The 17,482-nt window shown below is 42.5% G+C and overlaps 1 protein-coding gene across 2 annotated transcripts in view; it reads left to right on the top strand.

The window, feature by feature from the left end:
* Positions 1 to 16,881, top strand: part of cep95 (centrosomal protein 95) — a 46,864-nt gene extending 29,983 nt beyond the window's left edge. For both annotated transcript variants that reach the window (XM_033044182.1, XM_033044181.1), the window contains exons 14-22: positions 1,896 to 2,074; positions 6,720 to 6,812; positions 7,069 to 7,216; positions 10,651 to 10,820; positions 10,952 to 11,026; positions 11,767 to 11,919; positions 14,467 to 14,613; positions 14,954 to 15,025; positions 16,157 to 16,881. In XM_033044182.1, the coding sequence (XP_032900073.1) occupies positions 1,896 to 2,074; positions 6,720 to 6,812; positions 7,069 to 7,216; positions 10,651 to 10,820; positions 10,952 to 11,026; positions 11,767 to 11,919; positions 14,467 to 14,613; positions 14,954 to 15,025; positions 16,157 to 16,333 (1,214 nt within the window). In that variant the 3' untranslated portion in view covers positions 16,334 to 16,881. The remainder of the gene's footprint in view (positions 1 to 1,895; positions 2,075 to 6,719; positions 6,813 to 7,068; positions 7,217 to 10,650; positions 10,821 to 10,951; positions 11,027 to 11,766; positions 11,920 to 14,466; positions 14,614 to 14,953; positions 15,026 to 16,156) is intronic.
* Positions 16,882 to 17,482: the final 601 nt, after the last annotated feature.

Here is a 17,482-nt window from a genome sequence, read left to right as displayed (position 1 = left end):
GCCCTTTTATGATGGGAAGAAAATAATTGAGGAAACAGCCAAAGATGGTTGGGCCGGGCCTGTTCCACTTACACAATTTTTTTGGGCAACTTGCCGGCATCAACCATAGTTGCGGCAGGTCGCTGAAAATTTTCAAAATGTTGAAAATCCAGCAGCTGCCAGAAAAGGGTACCACTCTTTGAGCGACTACTCACGGCCATACAGGCGTCACCCTGCGAACTCTAGGATGAACTGTGCTGAGATGATTGACCTGTGACATCCAGTGAACACCCCAACTGAAGACATGCATCCTAGAGCTAGGCGTACACCCAGCAAACTCATTCGGTACCGTCATTTACCTGACAACGTCAGGTGTTCTGTTCACAAGGAATGACAAATGAGTGAAGAATAAGGCAGATGGGAGAACTCTGGGTGACAGACGAAATTGAGGCTCTGGTCAGGAAAAAAGAGATAAAGGTCCATTATAGGCAAGTGGAATAAAATGTGGCTACTGAGGCTAGTGGTGTGCCACTGGGATCGGTGCTGGGCGTATTGCTATTTGTCACCTGTCTGATGATTCAGATGAGAATAAGGCATGATTAATAAGTTTGCAGATAGGATAGGGAGGATTTGGAGTGATTTGCATTCAGAATGGGCAAATTGGACTAGCTTAGATGAAGCATTTAAGTTAGTATATAGGTGCTGTTTCTGTGCTGCATGGGTCCAAATCCATTCCAGCTGATTATTGCCCAGTCATTCCTCTCTATTGGCAGCACAAGGGAAGGTGCTATCAAGTGGCACTTAACAGTAACCTGCTCACTGATATCAATCTGAAGAAGGGTCTCTACCTGAAACGTCATCTATTCCTTCTCTCCAGAGATGCTGCCTGCCCTGCTGAGTTACTCCAGCAGTTTGTGTCTACCTTCGATTTAAACTAGTATCTGCAGTTCTTTCCTACACTGATATCAAGTTGGGTTTTGTCAGGGCCAAAGATAGACACAAATGCTGGAGTAACTCAATGGGTCAGGCAACATCTCTGGAGAAAAAGGATGGGTGATGTTTCGGATCGAGACCTGGTCCCAACCCAAAACATCACCTATCCATGTTCTCCAGAGATGCTGCCTAGCCTGCTGAGTTACTCCAGCACTTTGTCTATCTTTGATATAAACCAGCATCTGTAGTTCTTTATTTCTACATTTTGTCAGGACCAGGCTCACTCCAGAGCTCCTCGATGCCTCACTTAGACCAGTGGTGCCTTGATGTCAACAGCTATCAGCCCCTTCACCTCTGGAACTCAAGAGCTGTGGTGTCTTTCCCTCTAGACATTGCAGCTCTTGTGTTCCAGACATCAAGGCATCACCTGTCCAAGTGAGGCATCGAGGAGCTCTGGTAATACTGAAAGCAATAGACCTGGAAGGGAAATGGTCGGAACCATTATGGGCACCAAGGAAAGTGGTTGGAGTTATCCACCCTCATTCAGGGTGATGTCTTGGGCCTGGTCTCGATCTCCTCTTCACAAGATGAGATGTATGTCCATTGCGTAAACTTCTATTCTAGTTGCAATTATTCAGCAAAAAGGATAAAGTCTAATTAATTCTGTCTCATTTATAAATATTTGGAACTGGAGGGTAAACGCAGCTGTCTGGGACCAAAATAAACTTCCATTAGCAATTAAGTCATTTAAAACCAGCAATTTAGGAAATGCAAATAGATGAGTGGATTTTCAGGCCAGTAGAAATGATTCTCTATTTTCAGCATAGATCTTTAAGTGTTGGTATCGGTTGTGAATTATCAATTTGGAACCTAGCAATTTCTGAATGAAAGCAATTAATAACATAATAATCATTCAAACTACTTGTGTCTGAAAATATGAAATCGACGTAATTAATCTTTTTGTGTTTTCCCCAAATATAAAGCAACGCCACTGCTCAGGAAGACTGGCCGAGCCAGAGCTCGCTCTCTTTCTCCTTCTCCACCTCGACAAACTCTACGAGCTGAATTTGAAGATGCTCTCAACAAAGATTCAAAGGGCGAAATGAGGAAAATCCGCAGAGATCTACAGCAGGAAATGGACCTACAAAGGGTGAAAGCCAAGGCAAGTTGGCAATAGCCCCAAAATCTGGCAAATGCTTCAAGCACAGCTTGTGGCACCCCAAAAACAAACCACATTACACAACGTGTTACTTTCATAAGACATAGCTTTGAAAAAATATTGTGTTGTATTACACAAATGCTGCAGAGCTAGTCCAGTTGTAAATTGTATTTCACATGCATGCAATAGAATTTGAACAATTTACATTTGCATTGTTTCTTTACCTTTGACCATAGTAAAGCTGCAATAATCCAGCATGCTTTGATGCCATTGCATTCTCCCAATTTGGCTAGCCCTTGCTGTTTCCTCCCCTTCCTTAACCCTCTAGCTGTCTCCTCCCACCCTCCCATCCGCCCGCCCTCGGGGCTCCTCCTCCTCCTCCCCTTTTCCTTCTTTCTTTTCCCCACCCCCCATCAGTCTGAAGAAGGGTTTCGGCCCGAAACGTCGCCTATTTCCTTCGCTCCATAGATGCTGCTGCACCCGCTGAGTTTCCCCAGCAATTTTGTGTACCTTCGATATTCCAGCATCTGCAGTTCCCTTTTGAATGCTTTGATGCTGGACTGGCAAATGGTGCTGGACTGGCAAATGTTCCAACTGGAGACAGAAGGGACTGCAGGTGCTGGTTTAAAAATCAAGACAAGGTGCTGGAGTGACTCAACGGGTGAGGCAGCATCTCTGGTGAACATGGATGGGTGACATTTGGGTCAGGACTCTTCCCAGTCTGAAATGTTACCTGTCATTGACAAGAATGATTCCGGGAATGAATAGTTTATGATGAGCGTTTGATAGCACTGGGCCTGTACTCGCTGGAGTTTAAAAGAATGAGGAGGGACCTCATTCAAATATATAGAATAGTGAAAGGTTTGGATAGAGTGGATATGGAGAGGATGTTTCCACTAGTGGGAGTCTAGGACAAGTGGTCACAGCCTCAGAATTAAAGGATGTTATTTTAGGAAGGAGATGAGGAGGAATTTATTTAGTCAGTGGGTGATGAATCTGTGGAAATCTTTGGCAGAGATAGATTTAAGGCAGAGATAGATAGATTCTTGATTAGTTCAGGTGTCGGAGGTTATGGGGAGAAGGCAGGGGAATGGGGTTAGGAGGGAGATAGAGCCATGATTGTATGGAGGAGTCTTGATGGGCCAAATGGCCTAATTCTACTCGTATCTCTTATGATCCGTTTTCTTCTGAGATGCTACCTGACCTGAGTTACTCCAGTTATTTTCCAAACTGTTTGTTGTAATAATCCTATTAATATACCAGTATTTTCAATTTGTGTTTAAAAAAAAAAAAAAAAATTAAGTAGTATGAACCGTCTGAATAAGGGTCTCGACCCGAAACGTCACCTATTCCTTCGCTCCATAGATGCTGCCTCACCTGCTGAGTTTCTCCAGCTTTTTTATCTAGAAACATAGAAATTAGGTGCAGGAGTAGGCCATTCGGCCCTTCGAGCCTGCACCGCCATTCAATATGATCATGGCTGATCATCCAACTCAGTATCCCGTACCTGCCTTCTCTCCATACCCTCTGATCCCCTTAGCCACAAGGGCCACATCTAACTCCCTCTTAAATATAGCCAATGAACTGGCCTCGACTACCCTCTGTGGCAGGGAGTTCCAGAGATTCACCACTCTCTGTGTGAAAAAAGTTCTTCTCATCTCGGTTTTAAAGGATTTCCCCCTTATCCTTAAGCTGTGACCCCTTGTCCTGGACTTCCCCAACATCGGGAGCAATCTTCCTGCATCTAGCCTGTCCAACCCCTTAAGAATTTTGTAAGTTTCTATAAGATCCCCTCTCAATCTCCTAAATTCTAGAGAGTATAAACCAAGTCTATCCAGTCTTTCTTCATAAGACAGTCCTGACATCCCAGGAATCAGTCTGGTGAACCTTCTCTGCACTCCCTCTATGGCAATAATGTCCTTCCTCAGATTTGGAGACCAAAACTGTACGCAATACTCCAGGTGTGGTCTCACCAAGACCCTGTACAACTGCAGTAGAACCTCCCTGCTCCTATACTCAAACCCTTTTGCTATGAAAGCTAACATACCATTCGCTTTCTTCACTGCCTGCTGCACCTGCATGCCCACTTTCAATGACTGGTGTACCATGACACCCAGGTCTCGCTGCATCTCCCCTTTTCCTAGTCTACCTTTGATTTTTCCAGCATCTGCAGTTCCTTCTTAAACAAGTGGTATTCTAATTACCCAGTGAATTTAAAGGGAGTATGGGAATTGGGGTCCCGGCTACTTGGAAGGAAGCATGGGAACTGGAACCCTGGTGAGGCAAAAAGGAACCTGAAGACCAGCTGCCAAAACTGACGCGGATTCCAGATTATTGTTAATACTCTAAACATACATATTGTCATTGGGCATATTGAACACATCATTCGGTTCCACAGTGTAGTGACTTACTCCAGGTAAGTCCCGGGATGGTGGGACTGTCATATGCTGAGAGAATGGAGCAGCTGGGCTTGTACACTCGGAGTTTAGAAGGATGAGAGGCAATCTCATTGAAACATATAAGATTGTTAAGGGCTTGGACACGCTAGAGGCAGGAAACGTGTTCCTGATGTTGGGGGAGTTCAGAACCAGGGGCCACAGTTTAAGAATAAGGAGTAAGCCATTTAGAATGGAGGCGAGGAAACACTTTGTCTCACAGAGAGCGGTGAGTCTGTGGTATTATCTGCTTCAGAGGGCGGTGGAGGTGGGTTCTCTGGATGCTTTCAAGAGAGAGCTAGATAGGGCTCTTAAAAATAGCGGAGTCAGGGGATATGGGGAGAAGGCAGGAACGGGGTACAGATTGGGGATGATCAGCCATGATCACATTGAATGGCGGTGCTGGCTCGAATAAAATACTCTTATTAAATATTAAGATGCAAAACGCCTCGGTGTTAAAGTCCAGAGTTTAAATTTATTTTTTTAATTGGGGTTCTGTGGAAGTGTTCTCTTGACATTTGTTTCCTGCTTTATGCCATTTATACCATTTTTGGAGGGTTTTCTTGAAGCCTTAAAAGTTAGGCAACAGCGTTTAAATTCCAGTTTTGGGTTTTCTTTCTGTTCTCAGGTCTTCTGGGTGAAATGAATAATGTATTAAAAACTGAGAGGGATACAGATTCCAGTTGAGTCCATTAGACTGTAAATACTGTATGTTTGGGTTGTTCACAACAGGCAGCTGAAGAATATTCAATGTCAAAGCTTGTGCTTGGGACATTCGTGGGCGGGGAAAGCAAGAGTATGTTGCCGTGGAAACAGTGAATCATCTGACCGCAACTTCCTCAATGTTATTTTCTGTTGTGCCTTCAGCCAGCGTAACCTTGATAAGGTGGGCTGATAGAATCATGTCAGATAGCATATTGCATCTAGTGCAGATCACAAAACTTGCAATATTAAGGAAAAATGTACATTTGAGATTTAGTTACTTTGCAACGGTTTTGAATAGGGCTGATGCCAAATCTCTAACCTCTTGTTGTGGATGGTGCAAAGAATACTTTTTAAAAATTGAAATAGAATGAGGCAGTTTGGAACATCAAATATTGCATAATAAATGCAACCTTGTCGGTCTCTATTCCCTGCACCGTTTGTTTATGTTTAGGACGGAGATGCAATACGCTATGCCCACACTGACCATCGATCACCCGTTCACAATAGTTCCATGTTATCCCACTTTCTAAAGCACTCCCTACACACTGACAGCTATTTTGTAGCAGTCAATTAACATACAACCCTGCACGCCATTGGGATGGGGGAGGAAACTGAAGCACCCGGAGCCGAGGAAACACACACGGTCATGGGGAGAACGTTCAAACTCCACACAGACAGCACCCGAGACCCTGGCTCCACCAGCTGTGACACAATGCCATCAGTGTTGCAGAGGAAGTCTGGGATGTGGAGGGGCCAGATTAACTGTGCCAGCAGAGGAAGGCCTGCTGTCGCACTCGTCTGTGTAACCCAGGGGAATGTCTGTTTGGAGCAATGATCATACACTGTCCTGGTAGGACACACTCTTCTAGTGCTTGGTGCCCAGTGCATTGAACCACTCATGGTGCATATTCGGTGCCCTCGGGCTTTTACTTTTGTTGTTGAGTCTTTAATTCTGTGTGTTTTGATTTGATAAAGGCCTGGGTACATGAAATATGGATTGGATGATAGTTTATTCTTGATGGTGCTTTCTCATTTGGTGACCTTCCTCTAAATCTAATTATCCAATCTCGTATAAACCAGCAACTTGGCAAACAATTACCCAGATTTGGGGCAGCAGTTTGCGGATCTGCAGCATAAAACCGAAGTCATAGATGCGTTCCTCGAGTTACTTGGATCACGGCCTTGAAGCATCCTTTTTCGTTATAGTTATGGCCAATAGTCCACTAATATGTATAACACAATCTTATCTCTAATGAAATTACTTGCTTCATTCAGTGTGCTTTTTAGAACATAATTGAACAAACGTGGTGAAATCTCCCATTCCATTTGAAGATGTTTCTGTTTAAGGACACTTTAATGAGCTGTATACTTCCCATTCCACCAAGAAATGAATTTCCCTTCAGGGAGGTTGCCAATATTAACAGTGATTAGCAATTTGGCTGTGTAGTGAATTGTTCTTTAAGTGACTTTCTCCACAAATCTTCAGAGACATTTTCTTTACGCTTTAGGCAGTGAGTGAGTGTTACAAAGACGAACTGGAACATTACAAGAAAAAAGAGAAAGCTAAAATTGGAAAAGAAGTAACAAAAGTGAAGAAAACAGTAAGTCATCAAATGAGTTCAATTGATTTTCTAACTTCACATGTTCTGTTTGGGCAATAAGCCAGAAAGTTATAACCATTTAGCTGAAGATTATCTTGTTTTGTAGAAATGAATGACTCCATGCTTTTGACTTGCAATCGAGTTTTTTTTATTCCTGTTCAAAATATGCTAACTCATGCCATGTTCCAATGGGTAAATAAAACAAGCAGACTATTCCTGTCGGGTGCTTGACATCTGTTCTACATCTGTTATGAAGGAGCAAGAGTATAAAGAAAACATCTTCAAAGAGACTCCAAGAACTCCGCAGCCAGCAAAAGTTTATTCTGCAAAAACCACACCACGAAAGCCAAAGCCGGGCCAGTGGACGCCAACAGGAGTGGCAAGGCCAAAGAAAGCAATGCAGAGTAAGAATTCAAAGAAATCGCTTGAGTTTTGCTGAATGGAAAGTTGTGATTTTTGAGAGAAACGTGTTAACTTGTGGAACCACCAAAGATAATTGTACAGCATTGCAGTGGAGCCAAAGTACACCGGATCAAGCAGCCCTCCCCCACCCACCCACTCTCCCCACCATTGAACTTTACCCTGGTATGTGCCACTGTTGTTTTAATCTCAGTTTCATTGAGTTCAGAGAAAAGCTGGTCTGGGTAGAACAGCCATCAACAAGTTTCTTTGGCATAAAACAGCCTACCCAGCTGTTGGTGAAAGTAAGGGAGGACAGATGAGCAGACACTAGGCCGGTGCCTTGGGAAATGATCAAAGATGAGGCCAGGTTTTGAACTTGCACAATGATGACACAAGTGGGAAGGATGCTGGAACCGAATCAAGCCCTTGTTCCCATTCAATGGCCAATCCAGATCGAATCTGGATCCGAATCCCAGAAGGAGCGGCACTAGACACGGCTGCTGATGATCAGAGGGAGAATTGTGGGATGGAAGGTGAGGACTGGCAAGTGGGACCCGAGATGGGACAAAGGAGATCTAGATAGGTTGAGCTACAAACATTGGGGCATCTCTGAGACTTGGAACACGGGAGAGGTGAATTGGATAATTGGCTTCCTATTTGATCTGGCTTGGCCACTGAATGGGGAAATAGTTCATTAAATGGCCGCATTCCCCATTCTAGCTCTCGATCTAGTGGTTCTGCTGCTGACAGCAGGGTGCTTGTTGGCCATAGAGTGACGTAGTGAGATGTTGCTTGTTCTTCCTCGCTACCCGCTCTCCATTCAAGTGTATGAACTCCTGCCTCTTGTCTGGGGAAATCTGGTACTCGACCGGTGGACAGTGTCTCCTGTGTCAATTGTGTGGTGTCTCAGCATGTTCCCATACTGCTGCTGGACCTCACAGGGAATCCAGGGGGCATGCAACAGTCAGGAGGGTTAAGACTCCTGCTTTTACATTGTCCTTTTATGCTGGGAAATACCAACAGTTCTGCCCAGGCTCATTGTGTTTTTTAAACCAGTATGTCTAGTGTAATTTCTACAACTGGCTACTAAATTGTCAATAGTCAAATACTGATTTTATTTAACCTTGCTCTCCACCCCATTAAAACTACAGTGAAAGTATCAGATGAAATTTGGTGACGACACACATCTGCTAAAATTGGCTAATTACATTTGGAAAAGCATAAACGCCACCACACAGCTGTTGAACCTTTGTCTACAGGTAACAAAGGAATGAACTTTTCCAAACTTCCTTGACAAAGAATCAATTTGCGCAACAGTCACCTCCTCACCAGCCTCAATGTTAACTCCATCTCATGCAATGCTTGCTCCCATCCCCACATTCTCTGATTCGGTGACCACTTAACATTGCTTCAGCCCTGCAGATTTTGTGGTCATTTTTATTTGTTAACAAGAGAATTGATAAGAAGCTATCTGGATTTACTCTGTCAATGACCAAGCTTTCTACCAATACTTTCTTTAAACTTGCTTTTTTCTTTTTCCTACTCTCTGCCTGAAACCAATACTTGCCTCTCTCTCTCCCAACCCAACATCAGAAACACAAATGTTGTCATTGAAATCTGATGGGGAAAATTGTAGGCATGTTCAGAATCAAACCTGGGTGCATTAAACCAAAACGTGAGCTGAAACTCAAAGGCACATTTGCAGCAGAGAAGCAAGCCATTCAGCTGGTTGAATTGATGCTGCCTCATGTGAACTTTGCAGTGGCTCGTCCTCAGAAATGTTCAGTTGCAGCCTGTGCTCTCATTTCATGATTCTAATTCATCATTGTCTCTTCATTCTCCATGGCACTCTAATTTCTATTCTCCGAATAGTTCTAATTGGAAAAACATTTGGTGTGGCTGCTTCGACTGTTGTTTTCAGCCAGAGCACAGCTGATTACTTTTTTCCCTCGTGGTATTGAGGTGGGAATCGAGTAAAATCACACTGGCTTAAAGTTCTGTCATGCAGCACCATGTTTGTGTAAATAGCTGACTAGCTATTTAAAAGCACTCGGGATGGTTGGGATGTCCTATGAAGTCTGGGCTCTTCCTTCTGCAATTCAAGTGCCCTGACGCAAGCATTGACAGCCGTGCCACCCAACACGAGCTCCCATCCTAGACCTGTGGCAAGCAGTTGGTGTGGGCAGCTCCTCAAGAAACAGGTCTTCAGGGCACAGGGCCAGCTTTGGGACACTCCAAGCTCATGGAATCCATCAGTGGCAAATCCTTGCTCCTGATGGGTGGTCCTCGGAATGCCTCTTCCTTGTGTTCTTCCACAATCGGGTTGTGATTCTCCACCCCCACCGCACCAGCTAAATGGCTGAATCTTGGGACAACCCAGTGCTCCAATCCTTTTCACTTTCTGCAGATCAGACCTACAATGTGCATATTCCTCTTCCTCAGCACTCCAAAAGCCCTCTCGCCCTGCGATTGTACGGCCCACTTGAAGGTGCACGATGTCTTGAGCGTTGTGTGTTAGCTCGTTTTATAGCACGTCCTTTAGAAAAGGTCATTGGTCTACCATATGTTGATGGTTGACATGCCTTTTGAGTGTCCTTGGTCTCCAGCTCTCTACCATTCACTGTCTATGTGAATGAGAGATTGAGGGTGTTTGGGTCTTTGTTTCTGTGTATTCATTGAACAGAACTGTCTAGAAACAGGCTGCTCAGCCCATAGTGTCTGGTCTGTGCCGAACATGGTGCCACTACACACTAATCTCAAGATAGACGCAAAATTCTGGAGTAACTCAGCGGGACTGGCACCATCTCTGGAGAGGAGGAATCGGTGACGTTTCGGTTCGAGACCCTTCTCGGGTCTGAAACATCACCCATTCTTTCTCTCCAGAGATGCAGCCTGCCCCGCTGAGTTACTCCAGGATTTTGTGTCTTTGGTTTAAACCAGCATCTGCAGTTCCTTCCTCCACACGAATCTGATCTGCCTACACGTGATCTATCGGAATCGGAATAAAGTTATTGGCCAAGTATGTATACATGCAAGGAATTTGACGGTGCTTTGCTCGCACATGGTAAAAACATGATATACAGCAGTTATTACCTCTGTCCCGCATTCCTTTGAAGGATAAGCAACATTATTGTTGGCTAATTTCCCACGACAGAATGTAATTATTCAAGATCTTGGCCTGATTTTGCAGTGGTGTTTTAATCATGTGCTTCTCACTGCCCTCTGGTGGTGGACTATCATAAATCACTCTGTTTGCTGACACCTGTTGGCTTTCTTTGGATGAACAAATGTTCATCTGCTGCTCTGTCTGTCTTTAAGGTGTGCTGTCCATATCTAATATACACAAGAACTATCACGGATTTAACAACAAAAATTCCTTAGAGCAATTTAAGTTTGATCTCTACAAAAGGCCATCTAAATGTTTTGTCCGTTGCAGTGAAGATCCACGATAACGACCTCCTTCCTTTACTACTGGAAGAGTTCCCCTATCTGTCCGTGTCTCCGCACACAATGAACAAAATGTGGAAGCAGCAGTTCAAGCAGGTGGAACAGCTGACCAAGTCCAGCTCTGAACAAGACCGGAACCAAGCCAAGCTGCAGTCCGCTGTGAGTTGCATTGCCTACCTCGTATACACAGTCCTTACAGGACAGTCTTCACATGTGGTGTTTTCAAATATCATGTTTGAGTTTCCAGACTAAGTGACCCTTTCTAACACCTCCTGCTTCCACTTTGTCAGATTGAAGATGCCCAGAGGAAGCATGACCTGCTGATGGACATCATTAAAAAGGAACAGGATCACAACCACAGGCTGGTGAGGCTCACAGATCCATTTTAATTACATAGCACCTCGAACAAACCAGAAATGTACCATCTAATAATTTTTGATTAACCACCAATATAGTACAAGTAGATCCGCCATGAAGGCACTTGTCAACCGGGTTATAAAAACAATTGTGTCAATGGGGAAAAGAAGGATTCGAGGTGAGGCTTTCAGACTCTCAATAACAATGGTCTTATTCCCATAGGAATTTCAAAAATAAAGCTATTTTTAATACAGGGTAGCTATAAATATTTGTTACTGCAAACTAAAAATACTGACAGAATTGTTACATAGCTTAATAGAACATCCTGGGCCAAGCTAATTCCCCGTGACTTCCATCGTCTGTTGAATGTGAGTTTGCAGCGGTGTGTCATCCCTCTGTCCTCTCGGATAGATATTCAAACATCCCGTGGCATCATTTTCCTGGCATTAAGATTTCCTGAAATAGTGTGACTTAAAACCAGTCATTTGTCACTAAAACATGTTGTGGCACCTTGCCATATGCATATTGATTATCCCATTCCCAGCAACAGAGAAGCTCAACCTTTCAAAGGCTTTGGGACATTTGAAGATGTGACAGGTGCTAAAGACTACAGTACTTACTCAACTCATTTTCTGTGTGTTCAGCAGCTTCTCCATTAATGTCTCCTCCATTGTCACTGGTCATATGCTGTTGACAACCATTACAAGATATTCGTCCCGTACCAACTACTTTTCTGGTTCACTTTCAGAAAGAGTTTAAGGAACGCATCCGGCAGCAGAAGTTGGCCCAGAATAAGATGAAGGAACAAAGACAGCAAGTTGCTCGTGCCAAGAAGTACTACAATGACTACCATGTTCAACTCCGTGCCAAAATGATGAGGGCGAGGACTCGTGAAGAAAGGGTGAGATGTGGGCATTTGTGCTGCACTTGTACCCATACCAAAGGGCACCTGCATCGTTCACTTATTAACCTTTCATTTGGGTAACAACTGCTTAACTGAGTGAAGCAGATTATTTTGCAGTAACTTTGTGTATCAATGGAAAGCAGACTTCGATGATGGCCTTTAACAAAGTTGATCTCCTTGGTCTAGGTTTGTGCAGGTGCTTTAATCGTGCCAGTCCATTGCAACAACAATTTCAACAAATCCACAACGCAAATTTTCTTATGCCTTTTCTGTAATATTTGCTAACCCTCTACAGAAGTTGGGGAATTTTCTAACCATCTTTTGCGCCCTCTGCTGTTAAGCCTCAGTGATGTTTCAGAGGTCACCTAAAATGTGGATCCTTCCATAAATGGTTGATACCTGACATCCCCACCTAAACCTGCTAGTATTCTGACATCCTTCTGCATGAATGCTAGTTGCTTAAATTGTGATGGGGGCTTTCAAACTACCCTTTGAAAGTTCCATTTCCACAGCTTCTCACTCCGACTATAAATTTCATGCAGAGCTGAACTTTGCTCATTATTACTTTTTTTAAATTCTATAATTTCCCTGTATATATTTGATCTGCTTGCAGTGGTTTGAGGTATTTTGGCTATTCCGAGCAGCATGACACAGTGCAGGGCCTAAGTGAAATGTAATCCAGACTTATGAGAAGGAAGAATAGTAGCAAACACTACTGACTGTCCTTTTGTGATTCTTTCTTGTTACAGCTATCCTGTAAAAGGATTGTTAAACTGAGTATTTGCACCTTGGTTCCCCAACATCAATGCTGGGAACATTCATAGCCAGTACCTATACTTGAACAAAAAAATGTGTAAAAATCCAAGTCAGTCAGTATGAATTTCTAGGCACAAAAAGCTGGAGTAACTCAGCGGGACAGGCAGCATCTCTAGAGAGAAGGAATGGATGACGTTTCAGATCGACACCCTTCTTCAGACCCGAAATGTCACCCGTTCCTTCTCTCCAGAGATCCTATCTGTCCTGCTGAGTTACTCCAGCACTTTATGTGTATCTTTGGTTTAAATCAGCATCTGCAGTTCCTTCCTTTAGCATGTAACGTTTAAATATTGAGGAATCATCAATCAGGATTGATGGGACTTGTACATTTGATGCTGGGCTACATGTTTGATAATATCTGGATCCATGACGCAATGGTAAAATTGGCCAGTGACAATGAGTTAATAGACAATAGGTGCAGGAGTAGGCCATTCGACCCTTCGACCATTCACTGTGATCACTGTGATCATCCCCCATCAGTATCCCGTTCCTGCCTTCTCCCCATAATGTTGGAGCCATGATCAGGATTACAACTTACAAATTAGCGATGGTGATGGTGAAAGCTATAGACTGCAGGACAATGTTAGACACTATTATTGAAGCTGTTTGGTGGGGTATCAAGAAAGGTTATCATTTTTTTTTTAGGCATTTATTTAATATGGGCCTATTTGCTTCCACTCCAGTCCTTGTGAGCTCTGAGATGAGAGGCTGAAATGCAAGCTGTAGAACCTTCCACATTCCGGGCCAGTGCGTATTTGTGAGGTGGAACACTCTGTCTGCTGGGTAGGCTGAGCTTCTCAATGAATGGACTATATTTCCTGAATGGGGATGTTGCGTTTTGTTTTGAAAAGGAGTTTGACCACATCCTTGAATCTTTTCCCTGTCCCATGAGAGTAGTAAGTGTGTATGTCTGGGGAGTCTGGTTAGGACATGCAAACACTGACCTGCGTGTGGAAATGCTGGGTCCGGTGGAGTGGGAGAGGTCACTGACACTGGCTCCTTTTATTCCTCTCCACACATGGGAGAATTTTTCAGAGCTGCTCAGGCAAAGAGTCAACATGGTTTTGTCGACGGGAGATCATTTGACCAATTTATTGAAGTTTTTTTTGAAGAACTAAAGTGTTGTGGGTGAAACAGAAGGGGGACAAAATGTACTATCATTAAATTTCCAGAGTACATCTGTTAGGATGCACATCTGGAATTATTGTATTAAAAAAAAAATTGCTGTAGATTGTAATGTATTAGTGAATAGAGTGACTTCTAAGAGTAAGCATAAGGGGTCATTTTCTTGTTAGTGTGATGTAGCAAGTGGTGTGGTGTTGGGATCAGTTATTCACAATTGATTTGAACTTATTCGCTCAGTAACCCAGGTTCAATCCAGGCCTTTGGTATTGTCTGTGCAGAATTTATTAATTCTTTGACAGCATGTGCTTACTTCAGTTACTGCCACAGATGTGTTCGTTTAGCTAGCCTCTATAAATTTTCCATTAGTGTTTATGGATAGTGGAATGTGAGAAATTGTCTTAAGGAAAATGAGTGAATTAATCAGTTATAGATATGATTATCTCAAATGGTTTTGAGACTAGCCTCCAACAGTACAGTTGTAACACCAGTGAGAACTATTTTCATAACACCTCGGCAATCATTATTTATAGTATAGATACTTACTGCACGTTTGTTTACTGTCGTGACTAATCTAACATGTACATTATTTACCCAATGCTAAAGATTTTCAAAAACTTGTTTGAGGGTGGTTTGGACATTCAGAAGCAGAGATTGCGTGAATTGAAGGCTTACGCTAAAGAGAAACGGCAAGAACACAAGATACGGCAAAAGGAAGAGTTACAGTCAATGGAGAATTATTATCGAGATCAGGTATTTGAAAACCATTGTAATCTGAAACTGCTATGTGTAAAAGTTGACCATCAAGAATAACTTTAATTTACATTGAGCCTTTGAACTTCCCAAAGTCCTTCATAGCCAACCAAGTACTTTGTGTAGCCTGTTACAGCCCTAGGTCCTGTTCTAGTTTTTGTCACTAATTGCAGGTAGATTTTGAGTATCATATGAAACCTTAGTCATGAAGTCAGTATAACAGCATATCTTGACAAAAGCAGAATTAAGTTTTATGTGATAAAAATCATTGTATTGCATTGCAATTAACATCACAATTTGAAAATTCACTTATTTAACGGAGATCTATTTTTCAATCTAGTTTTTAATGTTGGCGGAGACTCTGGCACAAGAGCAGCAGAAAGTTCACATGCAAGAGACGGCACAAAATAAGGTACTGTCATTTCATGGCACAGGATTTGGATATCTGTCTTTTGTTGGCTTTCAGCAAAACAATCCCATCAGTCCTCTGCAGAGAGGATAGCAAAAATCATGTCACTGTTTGAGAAAGGAGGGGGCGATCTGAGTCATTAGTAAACAATGGAATATTAAAAAGGATGTGATCAAAACATTCAGACCATGATTGAGTAGAGGCAATTGATTTAAGAAAAGGAAATCCTGTTTAATTAACTGGGTCAATTTCACCAGGTTGTATGCAAAACTGTCACTTGCACTAGGTACAGTGAAATGCTAAGTATAATTGAATCATTAATATTTTTGCAGTTCTCAGGAGAGTAGATGAAGGGGGACAGTCAATGCAAGCTATTAAACCAGTGTGGAAACATGCCCTTCGGCTCAACTTGCCCACACGTCCTAGCTACACTAGTCCCACCTACCTGCGTTTGATCCATATCCCTCAACTTGTCCTATCCATGTCCCTGTCTAAATGTTTCTTAAATTTTGCAATAGTAACTGTCTCAACTACTTCCTCTGGCAGCTTGTTCCATGCACCCACCACCCTTTGTGTGAAAAAGTTACCCCTCTGATTCTTATTAAATCGCTTAAGCTTTAGTGTGAAAGCTTTCAAAGATTTGTGAAATTTAACTATAAATGTGAAAAGAATAGTTAGCATCTGTAAATTGTAAACTTGGCCTTTAGTACAATATTTCACTGCAAGGAGTCATCACAATAAATAGACACAAGGAACTGCAGGTGATGGAATCTTGAGCAAAGCAACTACTGGAAGAACGCCAGAGGTCTGGCAACATCTGCAGTGAGAATGGACAGGCAATGTTTCAAGTTGGGATCCATTTAGTGTGAAATGTCACCTGCCCATTCCCTCCACAGCTGCTGAGCTACTCCAGTACTTTGTTTTGCTTGCTGTAATAGACCTACTTTTAGTTGGCATATCTTAATAGTGTGAATAGTTATTGATATTTAATTTCATTCTCTGATTAAAGCATTGTTGAAACATTCACAGATTTGAGATTTGAATCACTAATATTCTAACCACAGAAACAAGATGTTGCAGGTGAACATTGCTAACATTTGTGGTCAGTGTTGTCAATTGTTTGCTTCCTTGCAGGCACTCCAAAAGTTGAAGAATGAACTGCGTGGCAAGATGGAGAAAGAAATCCGTGAACTGCAGGACATGATTACTCGGGACGATGACAACGTGTACTTCAGAGAACTGGAGGCCGAGCGACTTCAGAGTCAACTACAGATGGCGTCATTTCAGTACAGCAAGACTCCATCACTGTAAACATTTGCCACACAGTGGGCTGAGTGCTTGTGCATTTTCTTAAAGGGCTGAACTAATGAAAGCACAATAACTATATCTCGGATGTACATTCAACTACAGCAGGGTCAGATGGTGGACTCTTGATTTAAATTCTTCCTTTTCTTTTAACAAATCCTCAACTTAAAATATAAATAGGACCAGGTAATTTCAGGTCGTCTAAGTTTACCGCTGTACTCTCCATGAAGACTTTATGTACGATGTTGGCGGCAGAGATGTTTTAATAGAAATATTGAAATTCTACCACGATCTATGCTGAATTAGTGCTCAAATCTTTTTGCTCTAGTAGGAGCCTGAAGCACTGGCTGGATTTCAGCCATGCTTTTACCTGTTCGACCCTGGTGTTATCTATACATGGATGTTTACATAATATCTCCATTTGACACTAATACTGCATAGCTCAAAATTACTTTGTACATTTATCTTGTACAGTGGATAACTAGACTAGCTTATTGAAAGTTGCATTAACAATTTTTCTATGTGATCATGTTTTATTAAACTAATTTATTAAATTGTTTTGTTACCCATATTTCTAAGTAAACACTTACAGTGATCTGAAGGTAGTACACTTTCCGGGTTTGTTTTTACGCAGGGTCTCGGCATCGAGGCAAGCAAGGACATTGTTTTGCAAGGTGCATCAGTTTGGAAAAACTCACTATTATCTAATCATCCATTCAGATTTGTACAACTTTGTCTAACCACACCATAACCACATTTTCAAATCAATTAGATCATAAAATATTAATCAAAATATTTGTCATGAGTTTGTATTGAAGGACACAAAAAGCAGCATTAATCAAATGTTACTGTAACAGGTCATTGAGGCAGGTGCCTTATGTGGAGCAAGTGAGGTAGGTGACCTATCTTGTCAGACACCCCTCCTTCAGTCTGAAGAGACCTGGCCTGAAACATCACATATCCATGTCTTTTAGAGATGCTAATCCAGCACTTTGTGTTCCACCCAAGATTCCAGCATGTGCAGTTCCTTGTCTTTATTTGAAGTTTTGTCTATGCCCATGTGTGCCTGAATCGGGTCATTGCCTCACATTTGGGCATACAACAGCTGTTCAGCTATAGTTGAATACGAGCAGGGATATTGTCACCCATTTGTTG

Source organism: Amblyraja radiata, chromosome 26 (genome assembly GCF_010909765.2).
Source record: "Amblyraja radiata isolate CabotCenter1 chromosome 26, sAmbRad1.1.pri, whole genome shotgun sequence".
NCBI lineage: Eukaryota > Metazoa > Chordata > Chondrichthyes > Rajiformes > Rajidae > Amblyraja > Amblyraja radiata.
The sequence above is the reverse complement of the archived record's forward strand: the minus strand, read 5'-3'. Positions and strand labels throughout refer to the sequence as shown.